This window comes from Manis javanica, chromosome 5 (genome assembly GCF_040802235.1).
Source record: "Manis javanica isolate MJ-LG chromosome 5, MJ_LKY, whole genome shotgun sequence".
In the NCBI taxonomy this organism is placed as follows: Eukaryota; Metazoa; Chordata; class Mammalia; order Pholidota; family Manidae; genus Manis; species Manis javanica.
The window spans coordinates 33,198,811-33,221,300 of NC_133160.1; the positions used below are offsets into that span (position 1 = coordinate 33,198,811).

A 22,490-nucleotide genomic window follows, 5' to 3' on the forward strand; every position below is an offset into this window, starting at 1 on the left:
TTCATTTCTCTCAGGTTACCAGGGAAGAAAGCAATCTGGCTCAACAGTAGCCTGTAAAAATCTTATGTACAAGTGATTTTGTGTTTTGATCTTGGGCACAAGCAAGCAAAGATTTTTGTTTATTTGCTTGTTTTTCTTTGGTTTTAAGGGACTATTTGCATATTAAAGATCACTTCCTAAATTCTAGCCTTTCTTGATCCTTCTTGCTTCTTTAGAAACATTTTCCCTGCCAATACCTCATCTGTTCAAGTACACAGCCAGAATTTTCAACAGTATAAGGAAACTTCAGATCAGTTGAGGCATATCGTAAGTGTAGTTCATACTGTTCCATCATAGTGGCCCATGTAAATGTTATCCAAATTGGGAGAGTTTAGGTGTAAGTGGGACATTTATACTGGGAATGGGTCTAAAAACTGGGACTGTTGTAGCAAACTGGAGCATATGATCACCCTACACACACAGTCTTCTAGCTGATTCTCTCTACTTTTGTCTTCAGTCTCCACTTTTGTTCCCTGGATAAAGAGTTGCTTTCCTATTAGGTGATTTAATGCCACTTTATTTGGCTGCTATGCCAAACTAATGTTGACATAACTTACTCATCCTGCATCCTTCTGAGGTCGCTTTGAGAGATGTCATCTTCCTTCTATCTTCCCCTTGATGACTTTAATGATTTCTAAAGCATATCATATAAGCAGCTATGCCTCTGCCTGTATGTAGAGCCAGTGCTATCTCAGGAAAAATAGAAGATTAGTTGATTTCCCTTGCTTCTTAGAGACTCAGTGGATACTGACTATCCAATTTTTGGTTCTCTATACTAAAGTATGCTCAGCTCCTGATAACAGGATCTAGACATTAACAATGTATGCAGGGGGCTCAGACTGTTTCCCTGGGGTCAGTGTCCATGGATGATAGAAAAGAGCACTTTGATAAACTGGCAACTTCAACATGCTGCTTTTGGCTTCAGGGCTCCATCATACCAGGCGATTTCCAATTGCTCTGTGGTGAATTCCTCTTACTGCTTTGTGATTCTGAAGCACTACTGTACCTCTCTTGCTTTCTGTATTCCTTCAGCATTGCTAAGTGAACAATAAAATTGTACCACTTCAAAGTTCATACACTTTTTTGGTACTAATTACCTAAAGTCTGCAGATGCTATTTAGACTGACGAAGAATATTCCAACCATGATTTGCATGAAATATATTTTCTAAAAATTTCTGGCCATTCAGCATTGAATTATTTTGCTATTAAGACTTCATTAGTTCTCTCCACTCTGATACTGTTATTTGACTGACCTTGGGTAAAACATGATTCTTTTGCATCAGTTTCCTAAACTAAAGATGAAAGGACTGGGTTTTTAACATATCTCATACTGCATTCCACAGAACTTGGGTTCTTTATGAATTGTAGACATGCTTGAGGTATTTATGGAAAATACCTGGTTTAACAAGGTAAGTAGATTTCTTTAAGACTTGAGATACATTATAGGCAGATGTGCCTTATCAAACAACAAGACTAAATTTTAAATTTGTATGATTAAGTTGTGCACTTCAACAATAAGGCAATCATGAAGTTAAATTTGCAAGAATACACATACTAGCTTTGGAGTAACAGGTAACATTTTGTGGTCTTACGCCAACAGTATGTCCTGGTCTTTGCATGGTCAAGCAAAGTAAGACCCTATTCACAGTAGGATTTCAGGCAATTCTCTGACCAGCATCAAATTTCCCAGTTGCCAAGTGACTCTGTACCCTTCAAGTGTTATAAGATTAAGGTTAAAGAAATGTTTCCTAAGTTCCCTTTCTTATGAAAATATGGCTGGAAAACATTGTTAATTTGTAAGGAGACCCACAAATTTAGCACGCACATATACACACAAAATATAGAGTACCAAGTTAAATTTGAATATCAGATGAACAAATACTTTTTTATGATAAGTATGTCCCAAATATTGAATGGGATATACTTATACTAAAAAAGCATTTGCTGTTTCTATGGGGAACACCTATTATTTGGTTCCCAATAAAAGTTCCTCACTCTGGAAACAGCAGTATCCTCCTCTTCCCTCTTCTCCACACTATATGATACACAGTAGCCCTGTATTCACATTGTACCTTTTCTCCCTGACCATCTTCGGTTGGTTGAGGGCTGCATAAGTGATCCAATTAGAGTTCTGCTCTTGAATAATCTTGGACTGCAGCTGGAACAAGAGCATGAATTCTTGGTGGCAGAGCTAGGAGATATGAATCTAGGGAGCTCCAGGAGACCCACTAAGTCTGGTCTGCAGTGAGAAAGCAATAAAACCAACATTCTGGGAGATTCAAGGGGAAAAAAGCAAAATGAGTCCTTATTGCTTTCAAAGCCCTGAACTCAAGTTTCCCAAGGTCCAGCTGCATTCACATTCTTCCTGCGGCTTGGTGGTCCAACACTCTGTGATACAGCGAGATTCTAAGAACCCCTCCTTTTACTTGTCCTCATTCAAGTTGTGCATTTTTTCTCTCCAAAAAAGGGTTGTTAGGTATAAAATCTTAATGGGACATTGTTCAAGATGCTTAAATAAAAGTTAATTTTCTTAGAAGGACTGAACAGTAATCAACTACTGACCGCTCTTTAGGGACTAACTATTGCACAATTGCAACATGGCACATACACATTACCCAGCTTACGTGGCCACAGACCCATTATTCAGAGAGCAGATCATAGGACTTGTCCATAGAATACTTGTGACCAAACAGGATGTGACATATTCTAAGCAACTCTAAAAGTCTTTGAATTTGTGACAATTTATCATATTATCAATCTCAATTTGGTAGTTACATGCTATGAAATCATAATCAAAGAAATTTTTAAATAATGAAATCTACCCTTGGGAAAATTTTACTTCTTAGTATTATAGTAATGTCCTATTTTTATTTCTGTTTTGAAAATCAAACACAATTTCACAATAGCAATTATGATTGTAAAATGCTCATGTATAAAATCAGAGTTCTTAGAATTTTCCATTAAATATTGTTATTAAAGTTTTCTAATGGAATGTGTTAAATATTTGCTAAATTTGATGCCAAACATAGAACATTACAGTTGGTTCTAAAAAAAAAATTCTGTAATCCCTGACAAATGTTTAGCAATTAATTTAACAAATATTTATTGAATAACTAGTTGTTCATGGGAGGTGGTAGTACAACATAAAACAAGGTAGACATGACAATCCAGCTTCCAGCACTATTTCCTCAGAAATTTTCCTTATTGGTATTTGTTCTTAGTACACCATAGTGTAAGTTTACCCATATAAACAGTTAACAGCGAGTAAGAAAGTAAAGACCACCACATGTCAGCCCAGGCTGGGGTAACCTGCATGGCCTGGTGGCCAGCACCTTCACCATTGCGTAGTGTCCCCTGAATGCTCTCAGTGTGGCCATAACACGAAGCAAGGCAGCAGAGCAGCCAGAGAACAGCTGAGGCGGACTCTATTGTTCCTGACACTACATTTCTGTTAACTTATTAAGGAATTAATAAGTGTTACCATTACTGATAACAGAATTCTGCCCTTGCTGAGATAAATATTCAAAGCACCAAAGAGCACTACAGCAAACAGTGTGCCATACAGAAAGAGGTCTCTGTCAGGAGCCCAGGGATCTGGATGGCAGCTTTACTCCAACAGGCATCACGGCAGACCTCGATGCTTAGAGGTATCTGATGGCATCTAGGCATCCTGTAAGATATTAAAGGTTATGTCTGCAAAATTCCAACCATCTACTCATTCACACCTTCCACATGGAATTGGTTAAAAGTGTTTTTTTAATCCTGTATTGTTTTAGTTACTGATGTGTTACCAGGTGCTAGCCAGTGACAAATGTAATCATTCATTTTACTGAAATGCTTAGATAGCCCAGGCAAGTCTGATTATGAGCATTTTCTAACAGCATCTGATATTTTTCAGTTTCATTCTTTTTTTTGAAGTTTTATTTTTTTTTAATTTTTTATTAAGGTATGATTGATATACACTGTTATGAAGGTTTCACATGTAAAAACTATGTGGTTACTACATTTACCTATATTATCAAGTCCCCACCCATACACCAATGCAGTCACTGTCCATTAGCGCAGCAAGATGCCACAGATTCACTACATGCCTTCTCTGTGCTACACTGTCCACCCCGTGATCCCCCACACCATGTGTACTAAACATAATACCCCTCAATCCCTTTCTCCCTCCCTCCCACACCCCTCCCCTTTGGTAACCACTAGTTCATTCTTGGAGTCTCTGAGTCTGCTGCCATTTTCTTCCTTCAGTTTTGCTTCATTGTTATAATCCACAAATGAGGGAAATCATTTGACATTTGTCTTTCTTCGCCTGGCTTATTTCACTGAGCATAATGTCCTCTAGCTCCATCCATGTTGTTGCAAATGGTAGGATTTGTTTCTTTCTTATGGCCAAATAGTATTCCATTGTGTATATGAACCACATCTTCTTTATCCATCACCTACTGATGGACACTTAGGTTGCTTCCATATTTTGGCTATAGTAAAAAGTGCTGCAATAAACATAGGGGTGCATATGTCTTTTTGAATCTGAGAAGTTGTATTCTTTGGGTAAATTCTAAGGAGTGGGATTCCTGGGTCAAATGGTATTTCTATTTTTAGTTTTTTGAGGAACCTCCATATTGCTTTCCACAATGGTTGAACTAGCTTACACTCCCACCAGCAGTGTAGGAGGGATCCCCTTTCTCCACATCCTCACCAGCATTTGTTGTTCTTAGTCAGTTTCATTCTTAATCCTAAATTTGATGGAAGCAAAAATATAAATGTATCTAGAAAAGGAAATCATGATGGCTCTTACATTAGATTGGACTACTAAGAATACTGGATTTATGCATCACTTCTGATGAGATTTAAAAACTCAGAAGCGTCAGCACTAAATAAACTGAAATTGATGTGAGCAGTTGGATTCTTGCAGGACATGAGTCTTATTTTGTCATTGTAGCTCGATCTTCTCTCATTCTCCTCTATCAGGTTCTCCTCTATCAGGTGAGTAAAAAATATTGGAGGAAAATTATTGGAGACTAAATAATTTTAATTAGTCTATCATTTATCATTTTTAATTAACTTTAAAAGGTCCATGTTGCTTCTTTTTGCTTTTCTGATGCCTTTGAAGAACTTTAGAATTAGGAGTGTTAATGGAGAGGACTTTTAGTAGAGAAGAGATTCTCATTCCTGAACTCCTGGGAGGAGGCATCTCAGATGGGAGGCAGTTTGGGCATTAGCCCCTTTTAACCACTCCCTTCTTGAGAAAGGGCCAACAACTGTGCAGAGTGTCTTGCCTTCCAAAGACCTTTCTTTCTATGTTTATTTGCTTGCACCTACATCATTTTCTCCATCATGTGCCTGCCCAATAAAGGATGGACAAGAGATGGCAAAAGCACTGAGAGCCAATGAAACCATTCTGGATAAATTCTTAACAGACCCAGAATGAGATTAGCCAAGAAACGTTTAGCTAAAATAGGGCTTGGGGGGAAATCTAAAGATTTCATTTAGATTGTGTTTACATGGCAACTAAGCATTTGGTTGATTTGGTGCTGTTGTGTATTTTTTTTTATGCTGTTGTGTAGGCAAAACCACCAGTTGATCCAATGACTGCATTTTCAAATTTAAAGATTCTGGCTTTCATATATGCTGCCCTGCCATAATCATGAGTGTCTGATAGTTGCCTAAATTACATCTGTGTTTTTTCTTTTCTTGGTAGATTAACAGTTTACTAATGCCTGAATCTTCAAATAATTCTGTTGGTTTCTCACGTGGTTGTAATTTTTCCTATATATGCATATAATATATATATATACATACACACGCACAGTTGGGAGTGTTTCATACACACACACACACACATGCACAAAACATATATATGTGCTTGAGAATGTTGGAAACTGAATTTTAACTTTATTCAGTGGGATTATTGAATACTTCTTTAAAGAGTTCCTCCTGACTGCATTTTTTAGTGCATTAAGAAGTTACTACTTAAAATAGGGATGCTCACATTATGATAAATTACTATTAGTCAGAAATACTCAAAAAATTGGAGCAATATTGCTCACTGATATTTAAACTAGATGGTGTGGTTATAATGTCAACTAATAGTCAAACCAAAAATATATTCTTGACTTGGGCAAAGCTATAGTCTACTATTATTCAGAAATTTTCAAAACCTCTGAGAGGTTTGCTCATCAATATTAAAACCAGATAACACTGTATCAACCGTCAAGGAATATCAGAGCCCAAAGTGTGTTCTTGACTTGGGCAATGCTACTTATTCATACGGCAAATAAATTTGTGGTCCTGGACCAAGGAGGTGCCAAAGTTCCTTAGAGAAAGACTCCTTGTTGGTGCCAATTGGTTCTTTAGGATAAAGGATTTTGTCTACAGGACATATTGCACTGTCTAACAAACTTTACTCAACCTTTTTGAGATATCCAATATGTCAGCCATTATACTACATGCCATATATTCTTGTAACTATTATTTTTATAATAGCTTACATATATATTATTTCCTACTGTTTAAAAGGGCATCACTATTCATTATTACATCCCATTGATTAATGATATTGGTACTCTACCTAAAGGGTGAAAATTAACATTCAATATTATTTCTCAGTATGTGTTCACTTGGTAGTTTAGGCTGGGAAATGAACTCAACAGTTTAAACAAAATTCTTGGGATCTTCTCAGTAAAGCATAACTGAAAATATTAATAATAAAACAAAACTTCTTTAGACCAATATAGTATTCTCCTTCAACATCATTTTAAACATTATTAGATTTATTATTACAGTCGATGTGCCTACCATACAGGTAAGAGCTACTATACAATTTTATGCTTTAAATTGGAAAGCTACATTGAAAAGATTTTATGTGACTTGTCCAGGGTAACCATGTAGCAAGACTGGTCTTGAGTCTATTAGGTAGTTTCTTCAGTGTCTTCAGTTGCTCTGAACATCCAATCTGTGCTGTCCAATATGGTACAAAAAGGCCACATGTGACTACTTAAATATAAATCCATTAAAATTAAATAAAGCATTCAATAGTAGGCACATTTCAATTGTCCAATTGCCATATGTAACCAATGGCTACCACATTGGACAGCACAGATACAAAACATTTTCATCATCAAGGAATTTTCCTGGGAAAGGGCTCAACTGGATAATAAGAGTCTTAAAAACTTTGTTTTAATGGAATATATGTTCAGAAATTTATCATAACCATTGATATTACCATTGTTATAACATTGTTGGTAAGGCTAACAGAAAAGTAGAGGGCAATTCATAAAAATATATGTTAACAATTGATATTAGTTAAGTTTTTTTTTCACTTGTAAGTTAAAAACAGAATGTGCTAGGTATAGTTCTGTTTTAAAATTATGAGTCATGATATGTAGCATTACTTCAACTGAAGTTATTGAAATTCACAGATAAGGAAATAGTTTTTCAGATACCAGATTTTTTCGGGGGTGGGATGACTTTACAACAAGAGGAGGAAAGCAGGCCAGTCTCTCATTTCTCCACATCAAATTCAATACCAGATGGCAATCCAAAATGTCTGCATAAAGAAAGTGTGACCCCAAAATAATATACTCATCTTAGCTGCCAAATATAAAAGCATGTGCAGATTTTTTAACATGCACAAACTCCAGGAATATAACTATACTCTTGAAAATACAATTTACCAATAAAATCCAGGGAACCAGAAGAGGTGAATTGAAGTTGAGGGCTAGGATTGGAGAAACTATGAAGATTATGATAAGTACTCAACCTATGTCAATGGAAGCTAATATTAAACAATTCCAGAAGTTGTAGTTACAGAGGAGGATGTTTTATACCTTGATGATATAAAAATAATAATATATTAAGAAAGTTGGGAGAGAAGGGGAGTAAAAAAGGAAGGGAGGGTAGGTGTAAGAGGCTAATTTCTTCATTTTTTATAGCAATGGGTCAACTGATAACTGTCTAAAATTGAAACACATAAATTGAAAATTACTACAACTTCTTAAGTGTTTCATAACTTTAAAAATACCATGAGCAGGGGTGCAAATTGTAGCACTCCAAAATCTTATGACTATAGACTATCTACGGTTAAAAGAACATATGGCATGTGAACAGATCCCAGAAATGGGTTGCTTTAATTTGTCTGATTTCTCTCAGACTGTTCAAGTACAGTTGGACAATATCCATCATATCATAGACAAATTTTCACAAATGCCTAGGGTGCCTAACTGGGTTTCTTGGCTTCACTGGAGATGGCTGGTAATTATAGATTTGCTTAGTTTATGTCACCATATTCCTATTATGTTAATATGTGTGCGCAAGTTAGTTAGTAGTTTAAAACCAATACATGCTTAAGGTACTCTACAAGAAGATATGTCAAAGAAATAATCAATCCTCCCATGTTTTCTTCCATATGCTACCTCTATAGCTTTTCTTCTTCCTTCCTAATTACAACCCTTAAATAGAATTCGTGCCTCATATTGAATTTACCGAGCATCATAATTCCTCCAGGTGGTAAAGACACCTCGAGACAAGTGCTGGGCATAGAAGCCACAGGGCATAAATCTGCAAAGAAGTAAAAAGCTAACCTTTTCAAACAATATGGCTTCTCTCTCACTTACCAACTTTACATTTCCCTGTATGGCCCCAGAAGACAACTGGTTAGCCAGAGACGGGTAAGATTCCTCAAGGGAGGAACAACCTAAGACAGGCACAGTCGCAGGGGGGCCATCAGGTGAGAAATTGGGGATCAACAAAGGTGAGGCTCAGAACCTCACCCCCCCTGTTTTAAGAGAAATCTTCTGCATCCGTGGATGTTTTGCTGCCCTTGTCTAGCTTGGATTAATACTTAGTCCACAGGCACACACCTGATCATCTACATTTGCCCTCTTACAGCACTAAACTGTTTTCTACCTTTATCTTGCATCTACCTACCACTTCAGCATTTTATTAAAAATAAAAATAATAATAATAATAAAGGGAGAAATGTGGGATCCACATATAAATCAAGTATAAAAATCAAATGAATATTCATATTTGACCTGATTGTTTATAGTTCATAATGTTATCAAAACCGAAAGTTTCTGTGATGAATGCCCTTGTACTGTTCACCATGTAAGAATTTATTCACTATGTAAGAATTCAGTCACCATGTAAGAACTTGTTCGTTATGCTTCAGAAGATTGGAGACTGATGAGAATTAGGCTTAAGATGGATTAATGATTGTGCATTGAGCATTGACCCCCCTATACAGAATTTTATTGTTGTTAACAACCATTTGATCAATAAATATGAGAGATGCCCTCTAAAAAAAAAAAATACCATGAGCAGGCACTTTTACCCTCTTTTTGAAAGAAGCATTTGCCTTAATTTTAAATAATTCCTTCAATTTCACTTTTTCTTCTACTAAATTCAAGTTAGAACAAAATAGAATATTTAGTTAAATGTAACATCTATTGTGTAGTCCTATTTTAGTAAAGCCATTTCTATCTATCCAGCTGTTGTTTATTATATGTACACAACATATACAGAAATATCTGAAATGGTATTCACCTAATATAAATAATAATTGTCGCTATGTGGTAAAATACAATTTTTATTTTTGGAAATAAGTAATGTAAAAACAAATGCATTTTGGTATTTGCTATATTATCTCTCCTGACAGTAATTATTATTAGGACCTTGAATGTCAATTTATAATTCACAACACATTCTCACATGTTCCACCATGCCGGGTCCTCTTTCCACAGCTGACAATCTGAGAGTCCTCAACTTAGATAATGTTTCTTTCACTATACTAGTCACTCAGATCTTCAGGATCATGAATCCAGTGCTTTCAGGCAGGTGGGTCTGGACTTGAATTCAGCAAGGACAGTAATGAAGCTCTAACAAATAATGTGAATCATATTACCATGAACAACTCCATCAATAAGAAGACCGCACTGTTAGAAACAGGCTAAGGAGTTTGTCATGGAAAACAAATCAGTTTTAAATACAGATGATCTAACCAGAGAATACAGGTAGCCAGAAAGTTTTCCCTAATGATGCTGAATCAAATCAACAAACAAAATAAAATTTATTGCTCACTTGAATTCCAGCCCTTATTTTGGCTTCATTTAGGGTAACAGAACTCATGGTTTTCAGAGGAAAACCTGGAGAAATTTCAGTTGAACCTATGCTCATTATCTAAAATGATATTCAGAAAACTAACAGTAGAGAAACAAATAGGTAACCGGATAAAACAAAGCATTTCTTATTTTGCTCAGCCAACTGTAGGAAACCACATGAGGGAGGAAAGAAGGTATCTGCTGCTCAAGTTAGATTTGGATAAGGACAGGAAATTGCATCTTTTAAAGTAGATAATATTTTCCATTACATAAACATAAATAATAGCCTTCTATCCTTTGGGCTAACATTTATTTTATCTAAAATAAACTCTCATCCTGATGTCATTTTATAATTGGCATGTGACAGAGTGTACAATGAAGCAAATATAAATTCAGAATGCATCCTCTACCTTTATAAGAAACCTTCAGATTTACCTAAACAAACAAACTTTATTTTGTTGCTATGCAACTGATATGCAATACAATCCATCAGACAGTAAATAAATTATGAATTTTACAACGAAAAGTCTTCTCCCCATTTGAGAACAAGCCACAACATCCGTTCATGCTATACTAATCTACCACAGCTCTCTAAAGCTGTTTCATAAACGCTAGTATTTTGGCAAGATAAATAAATGAATGAGTAACACAGCAATGACACAGATACAGTTTGCAAACTTCATGCCAAAAAGCCTCAATACTGTCTGATTCACTCCTACAGGCCTGGGAACCTTGGTTCTCCAACCCTGGTAGAAAGAAGGAAGTTTATTGTACACCCACCCACACTCTTCAGGTAGCAGAATATAAGCAAGTTTAAACAAAAGAGATTCTGACAAATTCTGCTGGCAGGCACCCACCAGTGTTAGATGTCTCAGGCATGATCCTGTGTAGGGGCCTAAGACTGATTTAGCCATGAAGGAAACATCTGTGAGGACAAGATATTACAGGTGATGAGAACCTGTGATTCAGGTGCCACAGCCATTCTTAACATGATCTGCTCCATCTTCAAAACGGTATTTGCCAACATTTACAATCTTTACAGAGCAATAGAGATGCATGTTTAGCTTTTCTCAAAAAATCAAAAATTAACACTGAATTTGAAATTTTTACAAAAACCAGTTGGAATCAGCTTCCAGCAGAAAAACTGCAAACAACCAAAACATATAACAGTAAGAGAATGTACTGATAAATTGTGGTACATTCGTACATTGGATTACTACAGAGTAATAAACAGAACAAACTACTTATATACTCAAAACACGAATGGATTTCACATACATTATGCAAAAGAAATCAAAACTCAAAGTTTCTGCACAGTGCCATTTGTATGAAATTCAAGAACAGCCAAAACTAATCAGTGGTGATGGGAGTTAGCATTAATTTTCTTCTGGTAGAGGGAGTACTTCTGGGGATGAGGGACATGCTCTATATCTCAGTCTGGGTGGTAGTGGTCACATGGGTTTATACATAAAGTGTATCTGTCTATGCACTTAGGTTTGAGCTCTTTACACACCTCACTGTAAGAACTTTATATCTCAGTAAGAAATAAAATGCAACAAAAGACCCAACTGGCGAAGGAGAAGTTGGCTTTTTCAGGTGGGGCATGATCCACACCCAACAACTGGCTCATTACAGGATCCACTTGGCAAATCTGAAGTGCTGCTTCTTGCTCTAGACTAGAATGGTGGTCCTCAAAGTATGATGCCCAGATGAGCCATATCAGCCTCACCTGGAAGTATGTTAGAAAAGCAGATTTCCAGGCCCCGCCAGAAACCTGCTTACTCAGAATCTGTGGGCACAAGGCCCAGCAATGTGTTTAACAAGCCTTCCAGGAGATTATGATGTACTCTACAGCTTGAGAAGCACTACTCTGGAGCATTCGATACATTAAATAACATACAAGAAAAGCTGACCTGGCCTATATTAACCTATCCATTTCCTATTACCCCTTCTCCCAACATATTTCAAGGAACTCCGAACAGAAGTCAACTGGCTGCCTCAAAGAACTGTCAGGTTCAAGTAAGAAAATCCCAGAAACAGATGTGCAACCAATATGCCCCATTCCTTAGCCTTCTGAAGGCAAAGCTATCTTAGCCTTTAGACAGTTCTGGTTTTAGGACTGTTACAATGGGACTGGAAACATTCTCCAAAAAAAGTAAAAACAACTTTATATCTTTGTTTTGGAATCAATATATATCATAAAGCATTCAGCTATATCACAATTCTAAAGAAAAAATGGAAATCTACTTTCAAGAGATAGCATAGCTCTAGGTGTTATAAAAGTGTCCAGAAATGCACAGATTACGACCAGTGATCCCCATTCCTACATAATTTACATAAAACTTAAAACACTAGGTGTGGATCTCCGTTTGCTGGAAAAGTTATCAACTTTTTCGCAAGGCACCACCCAACCACACAGTATGGTACAGCCAAAGTGGACAGTCTTTGACAACAACAAAGGCATTTCTGAATCAGGGCCTCAAAGAAGTGTTTATTATATATCTATTAATTGATTGATATAAATTGGAAAACTATACAACAATCACATGATATGACAGTAACATTCCCTCTTTGCATTTGCAGAAAAAACTGAGGGACAACTATTCCTTCTTACAAGATTAAGTAATTCTTTTTAAAATCAGTTTAGATACCTAATTTCAGAAAGAAAGATCTATGTTGGTGTCCATCATAGTATTTAAGAACACCCTAGCATCTAAAGGAAGGAGAGAGAGATGGATTTGAGAATAATAAAACATAGAAATAAAAGAGTAAAACAAAATATAGCAATCATATTTAAAGGAAGTAATTCTCTCAATTGCTTCATTCAGTACCTCATAGTGGTGGAACAACCAGGGAGATGGTGAAAAAAATCAATTTCAAAATTCCTTTGGCTACCCAATGCCTGGTTTGGAGACAAACCTGAAAGTCATGTGCCCAGGGCCTTGTGGACATGCTACCAGTGCAGTAGCACAGGCCTCCATGATCAGAATGGAGCCTCACCCTTGGGTTGAACGCTCCATGGTTGTTGTTTGAAATTCTTAATGATTTTATCTTTGAGTTCATGTTTTGTAAGTAAAGGCCAGTGGGACAGTGGAACATGTTGTGGAGGCTTGGAGCCTAGAGTCACACATTGCCCCATCTCCCTCCATCTTCCTACCTCCCCTGAATGGGTCCTTGGCTGCTGGCTCAGCCACCTGCCCAGTAACAGCATTGCCATCCACCCTTGGCAGCATCCAGGACACAGGCGCACAAGAGTCAGGGCAGAGCACAGGCAGGGTTCAGGCACCTGTGCAGGTCTATACTTGCCATGGGAGTATCCTCATACCTAAGAAAATATGGTATTAAGTAGCAAATAAAAGATACTATAAGAGAAACACTGTAGAAGAAAGGAAAAGGCCTTTCTCCTGCCTTCTGAACAAGGGGCCCACATTTCATTTGGCATGATCCTCACAAATGATGTAGGGGACCCTGTATATAATGGGAAATGGGAAAGAGGCAAAAGAATACAGAACAGGAACGAGAACATCTAAGAGAAATAGTAAGGTTATGAATTAGGAGAAAAGGGAAGCAATTAGGGTTCAGAGATTAAAATGGTTGAGTTCCATGTTATTATAAATGGACCAGATATATTCTTTTCAAGAAATGCTTTCTTTCCAATAAAAATGCAATATATTGTAAAATATCATATATATTCAGACACTAAAGACATGAATGGAAATCTATATTCAGTGAAGTAGCATAGCTCACAGTGTGAAAACGTATCAAGAAAATGACAAATTACCACCAATGCATCCCTTCTATCAAATGCCACCTCCTCAGGGTTGCAAATCCAAACAGGCTATTTCTCCAGGCACATCCAACCTTTTGAACCTGAGCTTACAATTTTGGAACACTGTTTTAAAGATGTGCAAACACAATGCAGGTCAATAAACAGTGAGGTCACTATCTTTTCACCTCAGCCTTAGCTACCTCCAATTTTACCCAAGGATATCTTTTGTGTTTCAGCACTTTAGCCTGCCAGGGGGTGACGTTGTCTAAACACATTTTCAATGTTTTGTTTTTAACAGTTAATATATTTCCAGGATGCAAGTCCATTTCTTTCTAAAAGGTTCCTAGGACACCCATTGAAAAGTCAAAAGCAATGAACTAAAAGGGATTCTATTTTGTTGGAGAAGAACGACACCCTTTGTATCGAACTGGGGAATTACAGACTGTGGTCACCCTCTGCACAGTGTCTCTTTGTCAAGTAATACATGCCTAAAAAAAAATAATACAGATGGGAAAATATTGTGCACTGTCAGATCTTGGAAACAGCCAAAGGATTTTTCCTCACCAATGTCTTGTCGATGACTTTCACATTCTGGCACCCTGAAAAAATAATGCACACATTTAATATGAAATGAATGCAATAATAATCAGGCAGGTAATCGTTTTCCCAAGGAATGTAAAACTTGACAAATGTAAGGTTTATGATTCAAGGTAGGCTTGCCAAATCTTATGTGGCATGAGACCATTTTTATTACCTAAACAGTCCTTAACACAAGATGACTGGCACATATTTTTATTAACACAAAGAGTATATTCTTTCTGCCACATTTAATAGAGAGTCAGTGGCTGAAAGCTCTCTTTTAGGATATGTCTGTAGTGAATTAAAATGTGTAGCAAGGATTCACAGAAGGCATTCTTCTCACTGAGGCTGCATCCACACACATTCAGCATTGATCCCGGGAAATCTATCTGCAGGGACAATCTGGGTGATACAGAACAAAGAAATGGAAACCCCCATTACCTTCAGAAGTGGGGAAGTTGATAATTAACTCAAGGACATTCTTGGCATCTAGAGGTCCATTCTGAGTCAAATTCAAAACAGTCACTAGTAATAATGGTGCATTATTTATTTATTCATTCCTTCAGCAAATATGGTTTATGTGCCAGGCATTCTAACTACTGGGGAGGACTGCAGTGAAGAGAACAGGTAATGCTTCCTGCCTCATGCTCACACCCTAGAGAGGAAACAGGTAATACAGAATGTGTGTAATTTAAGCAGTAAATTATATGATAGATGATCTATAGAAGGTGATAGCTGCTATGGAAAAAGGATGAAATAATAACAGGGAAAGAACACTGGAAGATGAGTGGGAGGAGAGAGGATGGATGGCCATTTCCTTTGAGAAAGTACGATTAAGTGAAGACTGGAAGGAGGTAAGGGAGTTAGCCTTGTAGGTATTTGGGGAAAGAGCACCCGGACAGATGGAATCACCAGTGCAAAGGCCCCAATGCTGAAACACGTTTGACATAGTCAGGGAAGGCAAATGTGGGCAGGGTGAATTAAGCAAAGGTGACAGTAGTAGGAGTTGAGGTCAGAGAGGTGACAGAGGTCAAATCACATAAGGCCTTGTAGACCATTGTAAGGACTTTGGCGTTTACTCTGAGTAACCAAGAGCCATTGGTGAGTTTCAATTAGAAGAGTGGCATGATCCAAATTAATGTTTAACAAGATCATTCTGACTGCCTGACATCCTTGCGAACTTCCCCTTCACCCCACCCAGCCTTTTCTGTGGACAGAGCAGGTTTAATAGGAAAAGTTAGCAGTTCAGTTTTGGACAGGTAGAGTTTGAGATGTCACTTAGACATCCAAATAGAGATGCTAACTAGCCGATTCATTTTATTGTTCATGTGTTATAAGATGAAGAGTAAAACATAGCATTCACCCTTTGGTACTGACACTCACCAAAATGTCCCTGGTAAGATTGGTCAAGGACGGAGTCTGTGTGACTACTACAGATCATGCACACTGTAGAGTTCCTCAGTTCAGAGAGTGCTCTGCACCAGAGTTGTAAATAGGGAGCCCACCTCAAATTTAATTACAGCCCGAATGATTCCATCCTCTTCCCCTCAAGTTCCCTTCTCCTCCCAGGGAGCCTGGCTTAGCGACCAGTAGGAGAAAAAAAGTTATCAATGAGATGACAAGTCTTACCACTCAGACCCATTGCCAACCGGAATTCTTCCTTCAGTATCTCAAGGACATCCTGAACACCTTTCTCTCCCTAAGCAAGTAAAAGATACAGATCTCTGGGGTAAGTCAGTCTGACTTGATTCACATATTTATTTCACTGTCAAATCATCCTGTGTTATACATTTAGTTCTTTGTCCTCCAATTACCTGCGAAGCCAAGCCCCAGATGACTGGCCTCCCCACAAACACTGCTTTGGCTCCCAGGGCCAGAGCTTTCAGAACGTCGGTGCCTTTCCGCACACCCCCATCCAGGAAGACCTCCACCTTCCCTTCCACAGCCTCCATGACTTCTGGTAGAGCATCGATCTGTGGCGAGAAGAGGTCACGACTGTGACAGATGCATGGTGCATTGTTACCCAACTCAGTCTCCACTGATCATCCCACTAACAAGGGTTTTGAGTGAAAGAAGCTAAGTAGGTATAGAATCAACAGTAAAAGACTTCTCTCCTGAAGGCAAAAGTGGTGCAAATGTTAGTAACTAAAACACTACCTGAATTTGGAATTGAATGGTTTATCTTTCTTTCAAAGTCTGTTTCTTTTTTACTTCCTGATAGTCAAATTCAAAAATCCTCATTAAAAAAAATTAAACGTAATTTAAAAACACTTGATGCACTTCTATAGCTATCTTTTAAAAGATACATAAATGAAGTATCTTGCCATATAAATTATTCTGAACATTATTTACTCACTGAAAGTCCATGCTCACTCGATAGTGGAAGCAGCAGTGTATAAAAATGCAAACACAGCTAGTAGTGAAAAACATCTCTCATATCCCTGTCCAACATACTTTGTATTCAGCCATACATTTGAGAACTCTCCATGGAAATATTTCTCTTGCTTTTAAAGGAATATGACTATATGTATCTAGCAGGTCCACATCTGGACTGGCAAATGGTGATGGGTTTATATCAGCACAAGAGAATGTAAGATTCTCATAGAGGTTGATCTAGTAGGTGGGGTTGTTGTTCCAGGTCCTTCGCAGTGCTCTGAAGCCACTCCATTTCCAAGGCAACTTTGCAGAGTTTCCCACTGAAAGAGGGTGCTTGCCCACTCCTTGACATTGACCTTGGCCTTTGCAACCCTACTTTGACCAAAAACATGGATAGAGGTGGCAGAGTGCTTAAAACCAGGCATAGACCTTAAACGACCTCACGCATTTCAACTTCCTCTTGCACCTGTGCCATTTCCCATGAGAGGCGCATCCTCTGGGCAGTGCTTCCCTGTTAGCTAGGGCCCCAGGATAAACACTCAGGAAGCAAAGCTAACCCAGCTGGACACGAAACCTGGAGCGCAGCCACCTAACCAGTACCAAGTCCAAGTTGACACAAAGCTTTATGGGACAAAATGCTTGTTGGTTTCAATAACTGAGTTTGGAAACTTTTGTTTTACAGCATCATGTGGCAATAGCTAATACAGTTAGCTAATAGCCAATACCATTAATAACTAATAGCTGATATAGTTGGCTACCTTGATGTAAATCTTTGCACTTGGGAATGGAAACCATTCCCACCATGATCTGTAGGTCAAAATCTGTAGAAATTACCCTGTGCATGCAAAAATCATCTCAAAATATTTAAATACAAAATTAAGTCCAACCCCCTTTTAAAATGCATGCTGAAGGAGCTACTATACCCCTGAGTACAGTTTTTATTTTTAAGAAATAATTGTGCTCAAATCCCTCAAAGGCTTTCCTGCTTCTCCCTTAAAATTTTAGAGCCTAAACTTAAAGAGAGTTTTATGTAAAAAGGCTGAAGACCAAACCCGGCTACAGATTTGGAGGAAGTGAAGGCAACATTTGGCACGCGGCCTTGAAATGTTTGGCAGGTAATGTGATTTTCCCCTTTCCCTTTTGGCTTTTCTGCCTTGCCAAACATGCCTTGGATCCATTTACATATGTCCCTTTACCTATACATAGTCCTCTTTTTACAGTCAGGCAAGTTACATCAACATATAAATGTTACAATCTCCACGCGATGATGCAAGCTATAATTAAGCATATTTCCCCATTTGAAACCAGAACCAAAGAAAAATATTAGCTAGCTTGGGTTCAACACACATTTTCGAAGTCACGCAAATCAAGTCTGTTTAGGTTGTTTCCAGTGACCAGCCTGGCCTAAAAGGAAACTAATAAGGATACTTAAAATGTGAATCCTGGGTTGTAAAACAGAGACCATATTGGTGTTTCATGTGTCTGTGGATGATGATATTTTCTGTCTGTTACTGAACATTTCTACCTTCCCCCTTTTTCCTTTTGAAGCAGCAGTTTTACTGGCTATATATTTTGGAGAATAATTCTGATCAGAGGAGATTTAAAAAATAAACATACTAAACAAATTTACTATTTCATGACTTTTATGTTTCCTCTTTTCAGTTTGCTACATATCTAAGAGACCATTCATTTTAGCTGTTCTTTGCTTAGTGGTTCTTCAGTTAATTGTGGGCTTACTCCAGCGGGGTTCATCTACAGGCAAAGACGGTAAGATACCAGTGTACTGCTGCTCACTCATCCATCCATTCATTGACTAATCAAACTTTACTGAGGACCTGGTGTATTCTAGACACTGCATCAGGCAGTTCAAGGGATCAGAAAAAAATATCCTACAAGGATCCTACTCACAAAGAGACTCCTCTTTCCTGTTCTTGCTCAAGCCACACTCTTTCCAGGATGCTCCTTGTCCCACAAAACTTCTACTCACAGGGAGCTCTTGCCTTTCTATCTTCCCATAGCATCCATTGCTGTACTACTGATTTCTGACATACTAAGCATAGAACCCTTCAAATGTTTCAAACCAAAGCACCTGAACATAAAGAAAAGCAGATAAAGCCAGAGCTGCTTTAGTTAAAATCAAAGAAGACAGAGTCCAGGACCCTGCCCATAAATCCTCCTTTGACCCTCTACCCTAGCCCACCTATCACACTTCACCAGGAAGCCCTGTTGTGGTGGTTCTACTGGGCAGGCTTAGAAAATCACTGGTCCACACAGGCTTGGCTGTGTGTTTGCAATTGCAAAATGGCTACAATTATTTCCCTTCCTATCTCTATTTCTTTGAATGTGACATTTCAGCTCTTCCTATCATGTGGGAGAAATGGGCTGGAAGAGTCTATTTTCCCATCCCTTGAACCCAAACTAGCCTTGTTACTGGCCATCACCAACAGAATGTGAGAACAACAGTGTGGTTATTCTAAGCCTAGATCTTAAGAGGCCTTGCATTCTTGCATTTAGTTCTAGGAAACCTGTCACCTTATGAGAACTAGCCTGTCTAAGGCCCTAGATGTGAAATAATGCAGAGCTGTCCCTGCTGAGGCCATCTTACCAGCCTGTCCTAGTAGACCCAGCAGCTGACTGCAGACACCTACAATTGAGCCCAGCCAAGAGAAAAAAAATGCCTTCTGGCTGATCTCAGCCCAAATTACCAACACCCAAAATTCAACATGAATAAATGGCTATTGAATTTTGGCCAGTATGTTTCAGAGTGGTTGTTACATAGCAAAAGCTAACTGATACATCAGGTGTTTCTCAAAGGTAGAATTGCATGGATCTCTTTTCAAAGGAACAATAAAATCTCTTAGATCTCACAGAACATGGCAAAGGACTCAGTTTTGGAAACACCTGACTTAACAACACAAATACTTATTTTATGAGTTTTGCAGGTGAGAATTTTCACTGGGAAAGAATGTCATATATTTTTAAACTTAAGGTTGATTGGGCCCAGCTAGCATCAAAACAAAAAAGAAAAAGTGGAGGAAGAAATGCTTGTAGATGCTTCTAGAGTTCAAAGACTCCAGGGAATTTGTCTTTAGACCTCAATTTGAGATAGTCCAGTACTATGGATTTGGGAAATTGATTGCATTCTGTCATACTGTTCTTGAACAACTTCAAGACCAATCTTGGCCCCATGATTACCTTGAAAGTAAAGACCTTGACATGAACTTAATTTTTAACTTTCTACCACTCACCTCAAAACCCACACACTAAGGGAAAAACATCTTCACCATAAACCAAAGCCTTTCTCACATTTCTGTCATGATCATTGGTCTTAAATTTGCTCTAAAGTACGAGGCAACACTCAAGCAAGCATCTCCTCTCTCGCACACAGCATGCAAAGGGGAGGGTCATTATTTTTTTAAAACCAGTCTCTGAGACCACAGCTCAAAAAGCCTTTTTAGATAAGTTTCCATATCCCCTCAGCCAGAGGGAAATAAACCACAGCATTTAGATATTTTTCCCTTAAAACCTAGTTAGATTTGATTTCAGTAGATTTAGATTTTATTTTTAGAAAACAAACTTAATTTGACCTGCACACTAGGTCTATGTCTCCATGCACAAGAGACATATAAATCTGCACAGAGGCCTTGGGATGGGACCAGCTTCTCCCTCATGCCCAGAGCAGGCCTTCATTCTCCACCTCTATTTACTTGCTGGCAACATTCAGTATTAATTACAAAAATGGGTCTCTATATGTAAAGCTGAATTGGGAAGGCTTGAAAACCTCCAGTTTTGTCATTGAAATTCTTGACTCTGTCATTAGTTCCTCAGTGTGCACAGATGAGGTTCATTCCCACCACTAGTGCCTTAAGGAAAAGCTGTGGGTACAAATATGGATGCCAAACAGCGCCCTACCATCATTTAGTCTGCTCTAAGACCCACACACTTGGTCTGTGGATTCAGGTAAGTTAACCTGCTATTCCCATGAAACAACAATCCACTCCTGCTTGACTAAATTATTTGTTCTGCTCTACTTCCAGTTGCTTGAATAAATTCACTGGTCATCCTGATTAAAGCCATCCACTTACCATGACTGAATCATTCTGATAAATGGGATGAAATGCATAATGATGATTCAGTTCAGAGATGGTGGTATGGAAAATCCATCTATATTATTTTGTAAATACATTTTTCAAGTTTTGTTACGTGATGCTAGCATAATTTGCCTATAATAAGTTGGATTCTAGAATATTGGTTTGGAGTGGAAATCGATTCCCTATGCTCTGTTGTAGTTCAGACCCCTCTTTCTTTCTCTGTCCATCTTAATTATCCAGACCACTTAATTAGTCTTCCTGCCTCCTGTTATGCCAAATTCCTATTTCACTGCTACTAAATCAAGGCTTTTTTTATTGCATATCCAATTACTTAAAATATTCAAGAAACCCCCCCATTACCTGTCTGAGCAGACACATTCCCCAGGACTCCCCTACCACCACCAGACACTGCAAACCAAATTGATTTCCCAAACACATCCAGCTCTTCCTGGTACACATTTAGGCCACACCTCTAAAAACAGAAGGTCCACACAGGGATGGAGCAGAGGTGAAAGGCAGCTGCAACACCATTGCCTCATCTAGGCCCCATGATTACCTTGAAAGTAAAGACCTTGACATGAACTTAATTTTTAGCCAAGGTTAGGTCCCCACGGTGGGCAGCATGTAAGGAAACTACTTTTTAACCCCACCTACAGCTCTTGGCCACCATTCTGAATCATGGATCCATGAAACCTTCTCTGGGATATGTGTCTATCTCCATGACTTTTGATTCATTTCTGGGCCCCCAATTCCTGATCTTAAAATCTACCCCAGTGCCTCTGTTGGTCTTTGTGGCTCATGGACCTCTTGGGGCTAACTGCTATCCATTACAGGTTTTATTCAGTCCCATACCTTTCCAGCCAACTTAGTTTACTTTTATATCTAGGTTCTGGATTCTGATTTGTTTAACAGTGTGTGCATAGTGTACAAAAATCATAGATGCACATTGGAATCTTCAGGGTAGCTTTAGAAACACTGGTGCCTATGCCGGCTTCTCCCAGGGAGTCTGATGAATTGATCTAGGGTACAGCCTAAGCGTTAGGACTCTTTAAAGTTCCTCAGGTAATTCTAATGTGCAGCCAAGATAGTTTACAACTCAAGCAGGGTAGTGTATGTGCAGTGGACCTCCCCTCATCCAGGCCACAGGATGTCCATCTCCTTTCCCCACCCACCCACCTGCTCTCTGAAGCTCCTTAATCCCCACATCCACAGGAATTCCTCTTTCCCTCATTTTGGCTTCTTGTGACAATTGTACCAATGATCTCAAACTCCAACTAAGCCTTTTGTAACTACAACTGTCTGTTAGCAACTCTTCTTTGGGCTCTCATGGCATAAACACTTCTTTCTTACTCCAATTTACAGTATACGTATTGAACAGAAGAATAATACCTACCCACAAATGACATTATTTAACAGGGACTCTTACAAGTTTATAAATAAATGTGTTGAACTAATAAAGGATCTGGCTTAGGTAGTTATATGCCACTAAACTTAAAATCCAAGATCTCATATATTCACACATATTTTTACCTTCA

The 22,490-nt window shown here is 38.3% G+C and overlaps 1 protein-coding gene across 1 annotated transcript in view; it reads right to left on the reverse strand.

The window, feature by feature from the left end:
- Positions 1-12,611: 12,611 nt before the first annotated feature.
- HAO1 (hydroxyacid oxidase 1) overlaps positions 12,612-22,490 on the reverse strand; it is a 47,092-nt gene continuing 37,213 nt past the window's right edge. Inside the window, exons 6-8 of the mRNA XM_017648142.3 lie at positions 16,303-16,461; positions 16,118-16,187; positions 12,612-14,508 (exon numbers count right to left, since the gene is read on the reverse strand). Of these exons, the coding sequence (XP_017503631.1) occupies positions 14,438-14,508; positions 16,118-16,187; positions 16,303-16,461 (300 nt within the window). The 3' untranslated portion in view covers positions 12,612-14,437. The remainder of the gene's footprint in view (positions 14,509-16,117; positions 16,188-16,302; positions 16,462-22,490) is intronic.